At 37.2% G+C, this 19,773-nt stretch overlaps 3 protein-coding genes across 4 annotated transcripts in view; 1 reads left to right on the plus strand and 2 right to left on the minus strand.

Annotated features, from left to right (window-relative positions):
• Positions 1 to 4,794, plus strand: part of mntb (MAX network transcriptional repressor b) — a 28,234-nt gene extending 23,440 nt beyond the window's left edge. Inside the window, exons 5-6 of the mRNA XM_055180971.2 lie at positions 364 to 556; positions 1,546 to 4,794. Of these exons, the coding sequence (XP_055036946.2) occupies positions 364 to 556; positions 1,546 to 2,213 (861 nt within the window). The 3' untranslated portion in view covers positions 2,214 to 4,794. The remainder of the gene's footprint in view (positions 1 to 363; positions 557 to 1,545) is intronic.
• Positions 4,795 to 4,823: 29 nt separating this feature from the next.
• Positions 4,824 to 13,144, minus strand: septin4a (septin 4a). The gene is made up of 13 exons (XM_055180972.2): positions 12,565 to 13,144; positions 12,195 to 12,231; positions 10,345 to 10,650; positions 10,166 to 10,262; positions 9,987 to 10,073; positions 9,788 to 9,911; positions 9,567 to 9,701; positions 9,307 to 9,424; positions 7,388 to 7,489; positions 7,210 to 7,306; positions 6,939 to 7,101; positions 5,544 to 5,643; positions 4,824 to 5,111 (listed from the first exon to the last, which is right to left on the minus strand). The coding sequence occupies exons 3-13, from the start codon at positions 10,597 to 10,599 to the stop codon at positions 5,052 to 5,054; spliced, it is 1,338 nt and encodes a 445-aa protein (XP_055036947.2). The 5' UTR covers positions 10,600 to 10,650; positions 12,195 to 12,231; positions 12,565 to 13,144; the 3' UTR covers positions 4,824 to 5,051.
• Positions 13,145 to 13,658: 514 nt separating this feature from the next.
• Positions 13,659 to 19,732, minus strand: LOC129424356 (septin-5). Of its 2 annotated transcripts, XM_055180974.2 has the most exons (12): positions 19,545 to 19,732; positions 19,303 to 19,329; positions 18,576 to 18,806; positions 17,461 to 17,557; positions 17,202 to 17,288; positions 16,954 to 17,077; positions 16,643 to 16,777; positions 14,760 to 14,877; positions 14,553 to 14,648; positions 14,359 to 14,455; positions 13,855 to 13,994; positions 13,659 to 13,780 (listed from the first exon to the last, which is right to left on the minus strand). In XM_055180974.2, exons 3-12 carry the CDS (start codon positions 18,795 to 18,797, stop codon positions 13,769 to 13,771), a joined length of 1,128 nt encoding a protein of 375 aa, XP_055036949.2. In that variant the 5' UTR covers positions 18,798 to 18,806; positions 19,303 to 19,329; positions 19,545 to 19,732; the 3' UTR covers positions 13,659 to 13,768. The 2 variants fall into 2 exon arrangements, with proteins under 2 accessions (XP_055036949.2, XP_055036950.2); XM_055180975.2 differs by lacking the exon at positions 19,303 to 19,329.
• Between the last annotated feature and the right edge of the window lie 41 nt (positions 19,733 to 19,773).

The following is a 19,773-nucleotide window of genomic DNA, read 5'->3' on the forward strand; positions in this document are numbered from 1 at the left end:
TGAACATAGCCATAGATGCTATAGGTGTTGTGGATGGTTTCAGCGGTAACAGCATTAACAAACGGCTTTCGTGAACCAAACGTAACTTCCGCTAAACTTATGCAAAAAATCAATAATAATAATGTGCCAAATACTGCCATTTTATTCAAGCTGGTTTATAAATCAAATAACCTACTACCATCTACTATTGGATAATATAATTGATAAATGGATCATACTTAAAGAGAGTACCGTTAATAGTAAATAAAAATGTGTGAGATTGAATGCAGATAAGCATATTAATAAAGATGGTGACTTGTGTACTACACAGCCAATATTACTGTAGGTTTGGTTGAAGAGGGAGTAATTTAATATGTCTTTCAGACTTTAAAGCGAAAAGAAAAGGAGTACGAACACGAGATGGAGCGTTTGGCACGGGAGAAGATCGCCACTCAGCAGAGACTCGCCGAGCTAAAGAACGATTTGAGCCAATGTATGGACGTCATTGAGATTGACAGGATACTCAGACAGACGGTCCAACCCGAAGATGACCAGGCATCTACATCAACAGCATCGGGTATTGTGTTTTTTTTTTTTACAATTATTTACTATGGATAATGTTAATCAGGGTTGCACTAAAACATCAGTTGACCTTTTTGCTATTGTACTATATTGATTTTGACTTTATGTACCATATTTTATGTGTATTTTTTGGTATATAAGCCGCGTTTTTTTCATAACTTGGCTGGTGCTGCGTCTTATAGTCAGGTGTGTCTTGCAAGTCAGTATGAATTAAATTCGACATTTATGAGGCAAGAGACAACATTACCGTCTACAACCGCGAGAGTCCGTCATATGCTGCTTCTGTATTGATGTAATTCAATGGATTCTGTAATGTGGAATGACGAGTATGCGAACTTCACACTATTGGCTTGTTCAGTTAATTTAGCCTATTCAACCTTCCAGGTAAGTTCTGTATGCTATGGTTTATCGTTTAAATAAACTAACTTTTAACGTACAGACATCTATTCAGCCTGCTGTTCTGTCTGCTATTGTTTAGTTGAATAACTTGCCTTTCCAGATTAAACGTCTGTTCTTCGGCTTGGATTTTGTGAAATAATTTTCTAAATAAACGCGTCATATAGTCCACTGTGACTTATATATGTTATTTCGTCTTAACAACGCATTTTTAATGATGCGGCTTATACTCCGGTGTGGCTTAAAGGCTGGAAAGTACGGTATGCAAATGCACCCTTTACATGCAATTTGGGTAAAAATGCATTTGGTGTCAAGTAGTGTCGTTGTTGCACCTTTCGTCAATGAATCCCTTATTGCAAGGCCTGTATTTAAATTTGACAGTTTTACAGTGTCATCCTTACTGATATGATAACATCTGTCGTACTTCCTCTCACGGTGACTTGGCGGTTTTATCAAAAGTATATGAAATAATAAATAATTTTGGACTTTAGAAATTATTACACTTTTAAATCAAAACTTTTTCCTAATAATAAGTGTGGCCATGCATTTAAAAATCTATTTACCTTTATCCATTTCCCTTTTTTCCAGAGGGTGAAGACAACTTCGACCAAGACGTAGATGAAGACATCCTCTCGTCCCCGCCCTTGTCTTCTGCTCCCAAACCGCCTGCACCGCCCGAGCCCCGTGTTGCCATGGCTCCGCCCACCCTCCTCTCCACGCACATCTCCATCCAACACAGACCGACCCCCCTGCCCGTTGCTCCATCCAACCAGCCTCAGCCCACCATGGTCACCCCACAGGCAATCGCACCCGCGCCCCCTTCTCACATGGTCACCCCTCCTCAACCAACGGTCATCACCCATGCGTCTGTATCTCACGCCTCTGTCATCCAAGCCGTCAACCACGTCATCCCAGCTGGGTCTAAACACTTGGCACACATTGCGCCCTCTAATGGCGGCCAGCCTATCGGACACATCACCATGCACCCGGTGGCCCATCTCCCAGCTGCCCTTTATCCACAGTCGGTGGCCGTGTCGCAGCCGACAGTGGTTGGGCACATCACGCACACGCTAGCGCACCACACTCACGCCCAAGTTAACGGCACTGCGACCCTGGCCCAGCAGGGTGCCATAGTGGGGAAGCCCACGGCGGTGGTCGCCCATCATCACGCCGGGCTTATGGGTCAGACGGTGCTCAATCCAGTGACTATGGTAACAGTACCACCCTTTCCAGTCAGCACGCTAAAGCTGGCCTGAAAGTGAAAGACTTCAGCATCGGTTGAAAGACAACCCGCGAAGCGAGCAGCAGAGACTGAAGATGAAACACACTAGCTAGATGATAAATGAGTGATTAGATCCCATTCAAAGTTTCACTACATCAGTAAGGCTTCATTTAGGACCGGATCGTCCTCTGGCTGTGTGTGCGAAATGGGCTTGCGTGCCTTTGGCATGCAGCTTTAGATATGAATACGTGTAATGCACTTCTTAAACTAAATTATGAGATGGGTGCCAGTTTTTAGTAATGTGAGTGCTAAAACAAATCAAATCTCCTCTTGTTCCTACTCTTCTTCATGCTATACTTTATGTAATTGCTCTGATATACAAGGCAAGCAGTCTAAAAATGATCTTATGTTTTCGCAAAAAAAATCAGTGTTAATGAGTGCTTAAAAGGTCAAAAATATTGGAAGCATGCAAGGGAAACGTTTACTGTGTTACCATTTTAACAGGGGCTTTTAAAAACGTCTTTAAATGGGGCTTTTGAATAAAAGCAGGCAGGCAGACATTCAGACTTCAACTAGATCAGAGAAAATGTTAAGTGCCTAAAGCCTCGAAATTAAAGCCAACTGTGACACCTGCTGCCTACACGATGCAACGATATTCACAGATTCATCAGTGTATGACATCATAGTACCACGAGAACACAGTGTCGAATCGCTCTTGCGGTATTTTGTAATCATACTCGGCGCTGCATGAACTCCAACACACAAGGCTTGTTCGACTTCATGTGGCGCCACAAGAACCGCCAGCCGGATGACGTCAAAGTACCGCGAGAGCGAGACGAAACTAGTCTTCGTATGATTTCTTTAATCGTTCTCACGGTACTTTGTCGTTTCTGGCGGCGCCGCATAAAGTTGAACAAGCCTATAGTCTTTAAAGAGTCGTTATAAAGAAACATAACTAAGTTCAACACAATTTCAAATCTGATAAAGACACGTTAGCATCTAAACTCCCAGAAATCACACAAAATATTATTATTATACTTAGTTATGCGCGATTGACAGACACTTCAAAGAGTAAAAATGGTACACTGCATGTCGAGACGTCGGTCATATGCTCTTCATTTTAAATTAGTTACATTAGCAAAATACAGCACACTCTCGTGCTTACACAATGAAAAGCATCAAGTCGTTCAATCAGCTGTGCACACGCGCTGCAACTCAACACTGTGTTTATCGCATTGCCCAGCCACGTTAATTTGTCGTTTTTGAAATTATGATTGATTGTGTGAATTGTTGTGTAGTCGGTGGCTTGTGTATAAGCATTTGGCTTTAAGGAGGTTTAAAAACCCTGCTGAAGTAAATAGCTAAAAAACAGCTTTACCAAACTGGGAGGACAAGCTAAAACCACATAAGACCAGCAAACCAGCTTAGCAGGGACTCAGATGTTCCTATTAAAGCCTCTGTACCAATAGCGGTTTAATGCTTTTGTCACAAATCCTGTTATTCTCACCATTGCTTTCTAAAGGCACTCGCTTGGTCAAACCTGCACAAAGTTTGCTGTCTTGCTCCGTTTTCTTGTGCAAGTGTGACGGTTGACTGCTAATGGATTGGTAAACCCGACTAAGTATGTGAATTGTTGCTTTATACTGTCACTTTCAAACTGAACACTGTGATTTCTGCTCCTATTATCTTCACCCTGCTGCAAAACCCCAAAGCTGAGGTTTTTCTTAAAGTTTCTGTTTTACGTGTCGACTTTGTCCTCTCCTTTTTGGGGATGTGAAGATAAAATGATACAAGCTGTGCTTCACAGACTCACCCAACAAACAAAAATAGCCTAACATTTGTGAGATTTATTAGTGCGTTTTGTTTTTCTTTTTTTAATATATGTGTATGGATGTATGTATGTATATATGTGAGGTATATGCACGCATTCACATATAGACGGTTTCTCATGGTGGCCGTTGTTATGCGCTCGGCCTGAACTTCCGATCTGTGTATGTTAATCGGTCTGGCTAGTGGCTAAACTGACTTATGTTGAAAATAAAAATGTTTTGGTTTCCTAAAGACGATGGGAGACGAAGAGAGGTTAGGCAGCCAGACAAGAATTCAAGGATCTGTAGCTAACATTGTATACATTAATTTAAAACAATAATGTTAGCTCAGTGTGGTAGTGGATATGCTTTAGCAGAAGTCTACCCGAGGTTAAGTTTGAGCCACAAAAGCCGTTTGTATGTTGTTGTAGCTGAAACCGTCTATACGTGTATGTGTTTTTAGGATTATACTGATGCCTCGTTTCGCATGTAGATTTCAGTTTTTTGTTGGTTTAAATGTTAACCCCTCCCTCTTTCATTTTTTGGGACCATGTATCATACTGTATGATGTGGGCGGGACCGTTAGACCTCATTCTACATTGATATTATATATGAATATATGAAAAACGGTGCATTTTCCCTATGGAGAAAGTTTAAGTTATATATATCGCCTGTACATTTTGGGCTGCATTAAGATCGAATTGTCCATCATGTTTAACTGAAATAATAGTAATATGACTTATAAAATATGCTAGATTACTACAAAAACATAATGACGATTCATAATAAATCTTATGACATTTACAAGTCAGTTGTATTGGTCTTTTTTTCATTGGTAATACAATATCGGGTCATATTTACAACAACTTTTAAAAATGAAAGTATTGTGCTATACATAAACAGAATATATATAATTTTTTTCTAAATTTCCAGGATTACAGTTTACAAAACACAAAAAAAGATTTTACCTGCATGTTGAACCTTACACATCTCTAAACATATGTCCATCAGGACCATTTTGAAATTAATAGATACATCTGTTGCCTTAGATTTGCAGTGTTGTTTTAATGTCCATGATGCATCTGTTCCTGAATTCTTTGCAAAACCTCCTGCATTTGCCGCAGCTGTAGAGAAAATACAAGCATTGAGATTAATTTTAAGAACATTTACTTAAAAATGTACTCATAAGTGCAGCAGTAATGGAAAACACCAAAAAAATTAATTTAAAGATTAGAAAACACTATGTAAAAATATGACAGTATACTAACATACTACTATGACTGCAGTATAGGTGATACTGTATGCTGTATGCTAATTTCTTTATGCACAGGATATCTTACTGACCTACATTACAAAAAAATGTTTCATACTGCATAAAAAACTGCTAATGCAATATCCCACAATGCATTTCACTTTATTCGACCTTACAATTTTAGATAAAATCAGATGACTTGATTAGACCATATGTATTGCAGTAGGTATTCTTGTATATTATTCCAAAGATAAAAGACACTAGTCTAATTCCCAACAGAAAAAAAACTGGGACTCAGCTTTACCTCCTCATCCTTCTCCCAAATGAGACGTTCAGTTTCAATGTCCACTGGTACCAGAGGTATAGGCAGGTCTGAAGCACTGTCTCTCAGCTGGTTACAAAGACTATTGGTAAAAGTGAAGCATACTAAGCAAAGCATTTCAGAATTTATATTAAAGAATAAGTCTATTTTCTTTCAGAAAAATTTACTCACCACTATGTCATGTAGACTGTTGGTGTCTTTCTTTGTTCAGTCGAGAAGAAATTGTGTTTTTTGAGGAAGACATTTCAGGATTTTTCTCATTTTAATGGACTTAAATGGACCCCAACAGTTTTGATGCAGTTTCAACTGAGCTTCAAAGGACTCTAAATGATCCCAAAGAGGCATAAGGGTTCTTTTCTAGCAAAACAATTGTCATTTTTGACAAGAAAAATATGCACTTTTAAACTTCTCGTCTTCCTCCGGGCCTGTGACGCGCCAGCCTCACGCAATTGCGTAATGACGTGGAAAGGTCACGTGTTACATATGAAACGCACATCTGCTGACCATTTTAAACAATAAACTGACTCAAAGACATTAATTAGTATCATTCAACATACAACAAATTCAGAACGGTCCTCTTTCAACACACTTGTAAACACTGGGACGTAGTTTCGCATACGTCTTCCGTGACCTCTTGACATGATGACGCACTACGTGAGGTCGCACTAACGCGTCACAGCACCAGAGCAAGACGACAAGTTGTGGTTTAAAAGTGCATATTTTCTTGTCAAAAATGACAATTGTTTCGCAAGATTGAGACCCTTATGCCTCGTTTGGGATCGTGTAGAGTCCTTTGAAACTGCAATTTTAAACTGCATTAAAACTGTTAAGTGTTGGGGTCCATTAAAGTCCATTGAAATTAGAAAAATCCTGGAATGTTTTCCTCAAAAAACATAATTTCTTCTCGACTCAACAAAGAAAGACATCAACATTTTGGATGACATGGTGGTGAGTAAATTATCTGGATTTTTTTTAAGAAAATGGACTAATCCTTTAACATCAATTTTATTGATTGTACTAGATGTGTTCACACAGTTACCACACCAACAATATAAAATGAACGAAAATAAAAAAGCGTCTAAATGACATTTCCTTTCATTCATCTTGTTCCTGTTTTGTTTTCCTGAATTGTTTTTCCTTAAAATTGAGATTTATTGCGGAGAAGGCATGCAAATCTTTATATAGACATCCTCGTGAGAAACAATTACCGTCTGAATAGGCCTTAACACTGATACAACAAGTAAACAACATGAAACTAGTGTGCTCCCAACAAAGCTGTCTTCATGTTGGTGTATGGACAGCTTCATTGATTCTAATATAACCTTGTTTTATATTTCATTGTGCAGATGGATTAAATAAAATGTGGATCCTTCTGACCTGCGTTTCCTTTCCCTCACCACCATTTGGGTCATTTTCTGGATGCACTGAGCGCGATAATTTTCATAATGCGTTTCCCGCGTCAAGTCCTTTAGGTCCTGCATGTGTGTGCGCACCAACATGTTCCTCAGCTTTAAGAAATCAGAGTGACTGGGGTTTTCCACTGAAAGAACACGAGGTAACACATTTACATTATTATCTGCATTTACAGGATTAAACATGTATAGTGTGATAATGGCTTGTGTTTGTTCCACTACAGTCTACACAGTACCTTCCACCACACCCCATGGATATTGGCGACCCCTAAAGCGCCTGCCTTTGCTCTCAACCTGAATGTTACTGCCAATCACTGTAAATGGAATACAGTCCTGTAACAAAGCAAAGCCATTACAACATCAGTTAAGGTTATAAACATAATATGAACATGAGATCACTAAAAAGTTTAAGACCTTTAGTTCTTGGTGCTGATGTTTTAACTCCTCGTCTTCATCTGAGTCACACTCAGGGAACTGATATATGTTGATGTCAAACCTCTCAATATCCTCACGAATCTAAAAGGGGAAAACAAACCAATTCAGGTTTGACTGAGTGTAAAGGAAAACGTTTTTCAATATTTTACTATGTTCTTAACTCAACATAGAAAAATTAATACATACCTATATTTTTTCAATGTGTGCACTTAATCTTTCTTTGTAAAGCGCGTCGAGAATGTGTTAGCATTTAGCCTAGCCCCATTCATTCCTTAGGATCCAAACAGGGATGAATTTAGAAGCCACCAAACACTTTCATGTTTTCCCTATTTAAAGACTGTTACATGAGTAGTTACACGAGTACGTTTAGTGGCACAAAATAAAACGTGGCGATTGTTTTAAGCAGATAAAAATGAGAACTATATTGTATAGTGGTAGGGCACTTAGTTTGCTGCACTTCAATCTCGGGTGCAGTAACGTCATCACTCCTGGGGCCTCATTTATAAAGCGTGCGTACGCACAGATTTGATCGTAAAGTGTGCGTGGGCAGAAATCCACGGCAATGTCCACATTTATAAAAACAGATTTTGACGTGGAAAAGTGCTTAGCGCCACGTCAGGGTCTGAGCAGACGTACGCAATTTTGCTTGTCTGATTCCTGCAGGTTTTTGGAAATATAAGCCATTCTTGCGGTTTGAAATTGGGTTTAAACATTGATAAGCGCTCTTTTATATGTATGAAAAGGCGGAGATCTGAAACTGCTCAGCTGCGCGCACAAGTTCAAGTTAATTTGCGATTTATAGATTTGAAAGGGGTACGCGCGTTTTCTGTGCGTACGTTCGGTTTATGAATCACACGCACGCATTTTCGTTAAATGATCGTAAGATCAAATGTAGGATGGTTTTTACGCAGCATTTATAAATGAGGCCCCTGACTACTCCCCCTCTCGCTCAAATTTCCATCAATATTACTGCACCCGCGATTGAAGTTCAGCAAACTAAGTGCTCTCCCGCCATACAATATAGTTCTCATGTTTTTAAAATCGCATAAAAAATTCACCACGTTTTATTTTGTGCCACCATACTTACTCGTGTAACTACTCATGTAACAAACTTTAAATAGGGAAAACATGTAAGAGATTGGTGGCTTCTAAATTCATCCCTGTTTGGATCCTAAGGAATGAATGGGGCTAGGCTAAATGCTAACACATTCACGACGCACTGTACAAAGATTAAGTGCACGCATTGAAGAAAGATAGGGATGTATTAATTTGTCTAAGTGGAGGTAAGAACATAGTAAAATATTGAAAAATTGTGGTGTTTTCCTTTAACTCATGTATTTATATACCACTATCTTTACAATATTACATCAATTCAAAGTAGCTTTACATAAAAATATAGAAATTGCAGAAAATGGGTGAAACTAAATATTAAATTAAATACTAAATATAAAATGAAGTGCGTAACATGTGTACACATTAATAATTGTTTGTCACACGTACAGTAGACCAAATGGGTAATAATGATTGCCTTTTCACCAGCTACCACCACAAGTGTATTTCAGATCTGTGAGAAACACTAATTTGGGCGTGGGTGTGGTTTCAGCACTGACAGCGAACACGCACCAAGCGTTTGAGAGCAGAGAATCCTGCCAGTTTTTCCAAGATTTCAATAACTTGTTGTATTTAATTGCCATTTTTCATCATTCTAATTTAGATTTGTGGTTAATAACACATTTTTCTGTGGTGTGACAAACCGAGAACACATTTAATATTGGACTTAACACAGACTTTACAAATAAAATTATATAAGAGCCAGAAAAAAAATTATAAGAACAGAGAATCTGCAATAAAACCAAGAACATGAATGTAACATGTAATATTTGTGTATGCACACACACCTTCATTTTCATTTTTATGACTTCCGCTGCAGTCAGACTGTCTGCTTTGGCCAGCACAGGCACTATGTTGACCTTCTCATGTAGAGCCTTCATGAATTCAACATCTATCGGCCTAAGACTGAGAAAAGTGTTAACACAGCTATTAATATGATTGAGTCAAATGGCAAAATAGCACAATTTCACGCTGAATAGTGGATGAACAATATCAGATATTTCCAATGGCAATACCGAACAACTTTGTTTGCTTGAGAAAAACTCACCCGTGACCAAAAGGTGAGATGAAGTAGAGACAGCAATGCACCCGGTTGTCCTGAATGTTCTTCCGGTTCAGTCCGCTTTCATCACGAAAATATTGCTCGAATTGTTCATCGATATAGTCCAAAACCGGCCTCCAGCTACAAAGACAAAACCAAAACTCAATGAAGTTTAGACAAAAACTTACTGACTGATCTCGAACATTACTGTACCCATAGAGTCGTACCTCTCTGTGTTATTGACAGCATCACCGAAGCCCGGCGTGTCCACGATGGTGAGTCTCAGCTTGACTCCTTTCTCCTCAATGGCCACTGTGTGTTTTGTGATCTCTATTGTCTGTGCGATTCGCTCTGTGTAAAAAACATGCTTTTTTAATTAACAATGAGCACTCTTAAAAATGAAGTTCAAATAAAAATAAAGAGTACCCTCTGCATTCAGCATCTTTCGGTCTTTATAAAGGTCTGTGAGGAAGAGACTGTTGACAAGTGTAGATTTCCCTAAACCAGACTCACCTGCAGCGATCAAAGACGAGAAAGTTAACAAGATTTGTAAGTCATATAAATACAGAATTGATCTCTTTATACAGTAGAAATTATGACATTACCGGCCACCATAAGAGTAAATGCAAACCCCTTTTTCACCGATTTTCTATGTACTTGGTTAGGCAGCGTGGCAAAGCCGACATACTCCTTATCTTGATCCTAAAGTGATCAGATATTCATGCAATTGTAAATCAAGCGACTTCATGTATAATTCACGACTTTCTTTTCATTTTTACATTACCTCGGCAGAATCATAGGGATCCAATCTGGCCCAAGGACTTTTTGGTCGAGAGGGGCTCAGTGGAGACTCCAGTGAACTCATTGAACTGAGCCGACCACGGCGGGGTAACTCTGACTCTGAGTCGAGAAGACTTCTGTTCGTGGGACATGCGGAACTGGCCGATCCTGGGGTTTGGGGAAGGGTGCTGCTATCTGACTCCCTGTCCATCTCACGTCCAGGGAAGGTATGACTGGGTCTAGGGGGAAGGTCTCTCATGGTATAGGCCAGTTCAGCATCCTCACAGTCTTCAATGGCTAAACTCGATATCTGCAGATACACGAATTACATTTAACTCACTGCTTGCCAGAACAAACAGACACAAGACAAAACATTTAACAGATTCATAAATGCCAGCAAATGTCTGTCAGTGTATAAGACACAGATTGTCCTTATAACAGAGTAGGGGTGACCCAGAATAGTCGAAGATTCAATAGAAAAAGCTTGATTTGACTACCAATCTCACAGTCAAATTGTCGCAGATGTGTTAATGAGGATCATTCAATTTTGGCTGTATAAGGGTGGACATTATCTGGTGTCACATATAACAGCTTTCCCAATATATTAAACAGTTTCTTTATTTTTATTTCATTTATAGATTAATCAGGGTTATCTGATTTAACTATTTGTTGCTTGTGTTTTTCCCCCCGGCACATTTAGGCATTTTGCACATGTTTTGCACTTCATTTTGTTTTTAATTTTTATTTAAGGTAAATTCTGATCTAATTTAACTGTGGTTTCACACCAAACGCGTGTTCAACTTTTTTCGCCACCAGATGCGTCCTCGCACGGGGGGATGCGAATGACGCGAATTGGGTGGCGCGATTGCTGCGAGAACACGCGCTATTCACCTCAAATGCACCTTCGCACAAGTAAAAATTATTCAACTTAAGCAAAAAATTTGCATGATACAAAGTTAAATGCCGCAAGTAATGTAGAGCGAGCAACGCAATGCTACGCATTTGGTGTGTACGTAGCATAAGTCTGTGAATTTTGGATTACTTTTTGTATCGATGTTGTGTGCTGGCACATGCAATTTAGCCGAATGCTTTAAGTGCTCTGCGTGTCATATTTAATATCATATTTAAGAGTTAAACATCAAACTCAACAGGTATAAGTTTTAAAATGTAATTAAAACAGGGTGGTTATCTTGTCAAAAGTTGAGCTACAAAACAGGTAAGCTGTTCCTGACATTTCGGTGATAGCACAAAAAATATCTGCAGCGAAATAATAACCTATATTTAACACGATTGGCTCTCTGTGTTAGTTATTATGGTCGGTGTTCACTTTCAAATAAAAGAAAATATATTCCTCAACAAATGATATAAGAATCATCAGGTGTTTCTGTACCTAAAGTGAATACAGAGATGATCAAAGTCAAAGTAACGTGTAATTCTGTGCAAAATAATAAAGCGTAGTGTCTATAAAATCATTAATTTCAGTGTTTATCTTGTTATTAACATTTAAGGAATTGTAAATAAAGCTTTGTTTATGCCATTTAAAGTAACAATCACAAATGATATGTCATATGGCTATTTTTGGTCATGACTACTTTGACGCACTTAATCTCAAAATTAAATAAAATCGTTGAACTGTAGCCGGGGCTTCCCAGGCAGACAGGATCGCATTTGTTATTGTTTAGGTGTAGGTACATACAAAAAATTTTTTTTTGTTTTGTTATATCTTTGTGTGATGTTCTGTACATGGTGGCTTTAAAATGTTATGAGGAATCATTTAACGAATGATTATACACATTGCCTTTAATAAAAAAAAGATAAAATGCAATTTTGCTTTTGAAAGAAAATAAAAGTTACCTATTTGTTGACTACCAGGTCTGTTCCCCCTACCAACCTATGCACACACACACATAGATGATTCGACTTTAGGCAAGATTTGACAATTCTGATTCGAATATGTAAATCCTTAGTCAGGGGGACACCCCTACGACAGAGCTTTCAACACAGAAACTAGTAGAGACACAAATGCAAACAACGTCACTGTGTATCCAGGCTGTCACTATTAGTTAGTCTAGTCAGATTTATACCTCACACTAATGCTCTCATCTCCCGTAAGATGTTGGAGAAGTGGGGGTTGTCACTGAATGCACAATACAAATACAACTTAAAACTGTAACTGAATGTCAATCCTAAATGAGTACATTGATAAATTGTTATAAATCCATACCTCATGATCTTGGTCCAAGTTCAAGTGTGCATGTTGAGAGAAAGAGAGAGAGAATTAAAGCACATAATCTTGTTATCAAAACAGTATTTTAAACTCTACCATATGAATCTCTTACCATGCTGTCTGTACATTGCATTAACAAACCGATTGGTGGTTGACGACAGGTGCTCCATAACCAGATGAATGAGTTTACATCCAACAGTCAATAGTGTTGAATATTTTGTCCTTTATGCAGTTTGTCAGTCGAGATGCAGTTTAGAGGAGAAATATCCAAACTTGGTACAGCATGTCAATGCAGGGTTAATGGTTTGTTATTATAGAGGACATCAGCGGTACAGCACACGAAAAACCATCAGACTTACTACATACAGTGACGGAAGCCTGTTTACTGGATTATAATCTGGCAACAGCTCAATGGATTCAGTGAGAGCCGTGCTTGTTGTGTAGATGGACGAGATATTTGGCAAACATTTCTTATTCTTTTTTTAACTTTACAAACTGTTATGTTTCTTTGAAATCAAGACATACTTGTTTTGCTTCTTAGGTGAATATATCTTGCTTGTTGTAAGGATGTTTAGATAATTGTGTTGGAAAATAAGACAAAAATATATATATATTTTTTTTTTCAATGCACAACAGTCCCGTAGGAGGATATAATGGAGGATCTATACATCACAGATTGACCACTTGGCTGAATTCAAACACAAACTTGAAAGTTGAAGTTGCAGTGTTACTGTATAGATTGTATAGGCTATTTTGACATTTCATATTTTGATATGTTGTTATATTTAATAAAACAGAAACCGTTGTGTGCTCATATCTTGGTGTTTGGATAAATTAGGCATGATCAATGTCTAGTGTGACAGTTGCTTTATTGTAAAACAGTTCATTTAGTTATAGAAATATATAGCAATTTATTAATTAAATTAAATTAAGCAATACATTTTGTTGACATCCCAAAGCAATTCTGTTCATTTCCGCATCATAAATGCTTTAAAATATTGTTTTAGTGGTTTACATTTTAGCACACTTAAAATAGCATTAATGCTTAAAATGTCTAAATAATAATCACTTGAAATAATTAATCTGATCTCTTAAATTTGTATTTTTATTGCATTTGACTATGTAACCCTATTGCTGTGTCCTTTAATTTCTATTTCATTTCATTAGTGAATCACGTTGTCCTCTTCTGTTATCCACATCCTCATTCATTCTCCTATTGGTAAACATAATTATTAACATGATATTCTCTATTCAATGAAATAAGATGTGTCTCAGTGTGTTTTATACCAGGCATGGGTTCTTGCACAGGACATTTATACGATAGTTTTCATAAAGTGTGCGGTGGGTCACATCTTTCAGGTGCTGCATGTGCGTGCGTATCAGTGTATTCCTCAGATGCACAAAATCATTGTGAGATAGATTCTCAACTGTTAGAGAATAAAAATAAATGTCTAAAGAGCGGACACAAGGTAAAAAGCTCATTTACTTTTCAAAAAATTAGGATCACTTCCTCATTCTTTATTTCTATTTTTCCACATTACAGAATAATAGTAAATTATTTTGCATAATCTTACTTGTGGCATTTTGTCAAGAATGTTCTTGAGAAAGTTTGGTGTAATTGTTTAGTCTGCAAACCTAATTTCGTGCATTTAAATATCATGGTAAACATGTCAAGTGATCCTAAACTTTTGGTAGTGTTTTTGTCTTGCTAGTTCTCACTTGGTTTATCTTATCTTGTAAAATTGTAAGAATGCAAGTAAAAAATGTGTTTATTTTAAACATTTTACACACCTTCGACAATACCCCATGGATATGCACGAGCTCGTACTCTCCTGCCATTGTTTTCCACTAATGTATTACTTCCAATGACAGCAAAGGGTATAATATCCTATGAGAGAGCATGGTAACACTGCAGAGTTATCAGACAGATTATCAAAAATGACCAAGGCTACACAAGCTACAAGACATGGTACTAAAGTCCTCACCTTTAGGTCCTGCACCCCAATGAGGTTATTTTTATCCAGGTCAGACTCTGGCAACTGGAAGATCTTGATTTTATACTTGTCAATTTCACTTCTTATCTATGAAGACAATTATTTATGAATGTATTCACTTAGCATTAAATATTTGAATTCATGATGTTACAATAAAGTTGTGTCACTTCTGGAAACAAAATTTGTAACCTTTTTTACCTTAGCTTTCATTTCATGGATCTCTGTTGGGGTGAGACTGTCCGCTTTGGCCAGCACAGGCACAATGTTGACCTTTTGATGCAGGGCCAACATAAAGTTCACATCAATTGGCCTGAGGCTGAGACGACACACAGAAAATGTGTTAACTGCCTACAATCACTATTATTATGTACGCATAAGTACGGATGTCCTGGACTGATCTCTAAAACTAGCAGCAACAACATGGGGACTTTTGCATCTCTTGAAATAGCTCGCCAACAAGGAATCAAAAGGGACGAGTGAATGACATCTGGTTTAAAGGCTATGTCCATTTTAGTCCACTAGAGGGCAGTTTGGACATTGAAAACATTTTTAGGAAATTCACATACAAGGCTTGAAGGGATAGTTCACCTAAAATGAAAACTCTTGTCATCATTTACTCACCCACAAGTTGTTTCAAACCAGTATACATTTCTTTGTAAGATATTTGTTATCAAGCAGGAAACAGGAGCACTGTTGACTTCCACAGTAGGAAAGAAAAATACTATGGAAGTCAATGGTGCTCAAAAATGGTTCGGTTAAAATCTTTGCTTAAAATATATTTTTTGTGTGTTCAGCAGAATAAATAAATTAAAATATATCAGTGCCATTGTTGTTTTGCCTCAAGGTTCACACGAGCAATGTTTAATCTTCTAAGACACTTATAATAAACTTATAAAAGCCACTTAAATGTCTTAATTTAGCAAAGGCTTATTCCTGTCTTAAACGAATATTCCATTTTCTTAAAAGAAAAATCCAGATAATTTACTCACCACCATGTCATCCAAAATGTTGATGTCTTTCTTTGTTCAGTCCAGAAGAAATTATGTTTTTTGAGGAAAACATTGCAGGATTTTTCTCATTTTAATGGACTTTAATGGACACCAACACTTAACACTTAACTTTTTTCAAAGGACTATAAACGATCCCAGACGAGGCATAAGGGTCTTATCTAGCGAAACGATTGTCATTTTAGACAATAAAAATAACAAATATACACTTTTAAACCACAACTTTTCGTCTAGGTCAGGTCCAGCGCGACCTCACGTAAATGCGTAGTGACGTAAGGAGGTCACGTGTTACATATATAAAACGCACTTTTGCGGACCATTTTAAACAATAAACTGACACAAAGACATTAATTAGTATCATTCCACATACAACAACGTAGGAACAGTCCTCTTTCAACACACTTGTAAACACTCGCGTTCGTCCTCTGTGACCTCTTGACGTCATGACGTATTGCGTGAGGTCACGCTGACGCTTTCAGGACCGGACCTAGACGAGAAATTGTGGTTTAAAAGTGTATATTTGTTATTTTTCTTGTCAAAAATGACAATCGTTTTGCTAGATAAGACCCTTATGCCTCGTTTGGGATTGTTTATAGTCCTTTGAAACTCTGTTGAAAAAAACTGTTACGTGTTGAGTTAAGTGTTAAGTGTTGGTGTCCATTAAAGTCCATTAAAATGAGAAAAATCCTGCAATGTTTTCCTCAAAAAACAATTTCTTCTGGACTGGACAAAGAAAGACATCAACATTTTGGACGACATGGTGGTGAGTAAATGATCTGGATTTTTCTTTTAAGAAAATGGACTATTCCTTTAAAATATCTTTTTTGTGTGTTCAGCAGAATAAATCAATTAAAATATATCAGTGCCATTGTTGTTTTTTCTCAAGGTTCACACGAGCAATGTTTATTCTTCTAAGACAAACTTATAAAAGCCACTCAAATGTCTTAATTTAGCAAAGGCTTATTCCTGTCTTAATCTAAGCCATGTCTATGAAACCATGCCTCAAATTGCTGTTGCATATTATGTTGCAAATCCAGAGATGAAAAGCAACTGCATTAACAGCACATGTCTTACCCATGACCATGAGGTGAGATAAAGTACAGACAGCAGTGAACTCTATTGTCTGTCATGTTTTTACGGTTTATTCCCATCTCATCTTTGCGGTAGTGCTCCAGCTGCTGATCTACATAATCCACAGCCCCCTGCCAGCTGCAAACAAACCCATGTGCTAATATATATCAGTCCTCTCTAAGCACATTAATAACTATAAGATTACATCAGGTATAATAATGAACGTCCATCCGATTACAATAATAAAAAGTAAAAATGAGGTTTAACTACAAAGCACAATAATGTTTATTTAACATTTATTTAATGTAAAATACCTTTTATCATTGTTAAGACAATCCCCAAAACCGGGGGTGTCTACGATAGTGAGCCTCAGCTTTACTCCGTTTTCAAGAATGTCTACAGTAGTCTTTGTTATTGATACTGTCTGATTTATCTTCTCTGTTAGATCAAATAAAAACACACATTTCACAGCAGATCTTCACTGAAAACATAAGCATCGTTTTATAATACTGGTTCAATTCAGAATTGTTAAGTATAAATGTTGTGGAGTATTGACGAGTACCTGAGGCATCATACAGGTGTCTGTCTATATAGAGGTTTGTGAAGAAAAGGTTGTTGACCAGTGTGGATTTGCCTAAGCCAGATTCACCTAAACACACAAATCAGATTAGATATGAATTCAAAAACTTAACTAAAAAACATGATTAACAGTAAACACTTGGAAGCAAACAATCAATTTGACCTAAAAATAAGTAAAAGGCCCAATAGATTTTCTATTCTCATATACATGTATTTGTTATTGAGCAGTTTGTGCTTCTTACCAACAACCATAAGATTAAACTCAAATCCATTTTTCAATGTATTACGATGGACTTGCTTTGGCAGAGTATCAATGCCGACATATTTCTCCTTTTGGTCCTGTAACGCCAAAATAAAACAAATCTAGCTGTTTATCACAGTTATGCTTCATCCAATCATTGAAGTTGTCATGTGTGTAGCAAGTGGTGTTCTTGTATTTCTCAGTGGTGGAGCATTGCGTTAGCAGGGCAAAACATCATGGATTTGAACCCAGGGAAGTGAGGGAGCACATAATAATAAAAACTTGAATGCACTGCAAGTTGCTTTGGGAAAATGTGTCTACCAAATGCAAAAATGTAAAGTACACTCTTTAAAAAATGTGCTTAAAGGTACCAAAGAATGCTTTGAAATGATAATGTTAAATTGTTCTCTGATTTCTACATATAAGGTATGTGACTGTATTAAGGGCAAATTTATCCAGAGATGGTCCATTTATAACCCTAGGATTTGCCTTTAGAATTAAATTCCCTCTTATTACCGTATTTAAAAGGTTTATGAATAATAATGTTGAGCTCTGCTCTGGTTGGCTGTTTCTCAGAGCAGCTCCTTCAGTAGCTCTCTGTAGATCGTATGTTTGAGCCTGAATTTTGAGGAATAATCAATTATTTGGAGATTGTTAATGGATGTTTCTGAGTGGTAAGTTTTTTTTTCAGTATGAACCTGCAAAATGTAGCTGTAACATCTATAGTAGAAATTCAGCTTAAACGTTAGCATATAGCATTAACTAGCATATAGTGCTAACTCAGCAGTGTTTTTAGCATTGTAACTACACTGTCCTTAATTTAATGTGTAATTTAATGTTGTGGGCGTACATCTCAACTGTAATGCCACAGTCTGTGTTATGTTGGGATTGGTCGGTTTCCCAGTGGTCTTTTGCATGCGCATGGTTTACAAAAGAAGGAGGAAATAATAGTTTGAGACTCACGATATGTCATTAGCATGTCCAGTAGTCTTATTATTCATTTATGCCTATGTAAATACAGTTTTCCATTCTAAGGTACCTTTAAAGGTTTTTTATAGAGTCTGACAAAAAGAAGCTTTTAGGAGCCTTTATTTTGAATAGTGAATGTTACTTTACCTCTGAGGTGTATGGCTGAAATTGTCTCTCTAGGTCTTTGGGACCAAGAGATGATTTGTCATCAGTGTGATCGGACAGAGGTGTGAAGCATAACAAATCTTGTGTGAAATCAACAATTTCTCCGGCATCATAAGCATCTCCATCCTGTGCTTCAGAGGTGCTGTGAGAAAATCCACCAGGAGAACCGAGCACAGCACTGTTTTCTGACCCGAACAGAGACATGCCAGAAAACTAGCAATACAACAAATCCATCACTTGGCTATAACACGGTGTCAAAGTGAAATGCTTATTTTATAATTTATTACCTACCTCCTGATCTATAGGGCAGAGATTTCATGCAAAGATGATGAGGCATTGGACAAAAATAAATAAATTAATTCAATTTTATGGTCATACATTTGACAATACTAGCAGTAGTGTACAGTACTATTATTCTAAAAAGGCATTTACTGAAAGATTAAACACCATTGACATATCTGACCAAGACTGTAAAACCCAGCTAAAGACATTATTTTTGTGTCTTACTGTTGTTGTTTACATAAAACACGTAGCCTAAAAGACAGTCTGTAAAATATAACTTTAATATCTATTAAGGTCATGTCAAGATGGAAATCAATGAGAAATGACTGAATCAATCTTTGATGCTCCAAATCATATTATTAGATTATAAAAGCTAGATTTCTTGGTCACATTATTCATATGAAACATTAGGTGGCATACGTGTTACCTTCAAGATCAATATCAGTCAGTGTAACTGGAAAGAGAAGTTTAATACAAACCATTATTATCGTAAAATTGTTTTGTTTATGTATGAGCTAACGTTAACGTATGATAAATAAATAATCCACTCAGCTCTGCTAGACTTGATATGAAGTTAGCATGTGCGTGATTTACTACTTTATTTAGTCCACCAAATGTTTATGAACTCCAACGCGCGATATTATAAACTTAAAATTACAAAATACTCACTGTGGTTTTCCATAAGCTCCTCAGGCGTTAGAAAATATGACATTTAGCTAGTTTTTTAACAGCAGGTAAACTCACGAGCAGCTAACAACTGTTAAAAGGAGTAACGCGTGTCGTGTAAAATAGAGGCTAAGGAAAAACTGTTGGGAATATATAAAAATTGTGGCAAATTAATGAAATTAATTACTTTACCGAAAACACTTTGTTAAGTTTCGGTTAAAAAAGCCGTAAA

The sequence above is a fragment of the Misgurnus anguillicaudatus genome, chromosome 9, assembly GCF_027580225.2.
Source record: "Misgurnus anguillicaudatus chromosome 9, ASM2758022v2, whole genome shotgun sequence".
Taxonomy (NCBI): domain Eukaryota; kingdom Metazoa; phylum Chordata; class Actinopteri; order Cypriniformes; family Cobitidae; genus Misgurnus; species Misgurnus anguillicaudatus.

What these genes read in the sequence shown, in the direction of transcription:
- septin4a (XM_055180972.2), bottom strand. Translation starts at nt 10,599, where the DNA reads ATGAGAGACCTTCCCCCTAGACCCAGTCATACCTTCCCTGGACGTGAG. An exon ending in TCATAAAAATGAAAATGAAG is followed by an intron (nt 7,490 to 9,306) that starts GTGTGTGTGCAT and finishes TTCCCCTTTTAG; the next exon opens with ATTCGTGAGGATATTGAGAG. An exon ending in GTGAGGGAAAGGAAACGCAG is followed by an intron (nt 5,644 to 6,938) that starts GTCAGAAGGATC and finishes TTTTACCAATAG; the next exon opens with TCTTTGTAACCAGCTGAGAG.
- LOC129424356 (XM_055180975.2), bottom strand. Translation starts at nt 18,797, where the DNA reads ATGTCTCTGTTCGGGTCAGAAAACAGTGCTGTGCTCGGTTCTCCTGGT. An exon ending in TTCAGCCATACACCTCAGAG is followed by an intron (nt 17,558 to 18,575) that starts GTAAAGTAACAT and finishes TTGGCGTTACAG; the next exon opens with GACCAAAAGGAGAAATATGT. An exon ending in TCCATGGGGTATTGTCGAAG is followed by an intron (nt 13,995 to 14,358) that starts GTGTGTAAAATG and finishes ATTCTCTAACAG; the next exon opens with TTGAGAATCTATCTCACAAT.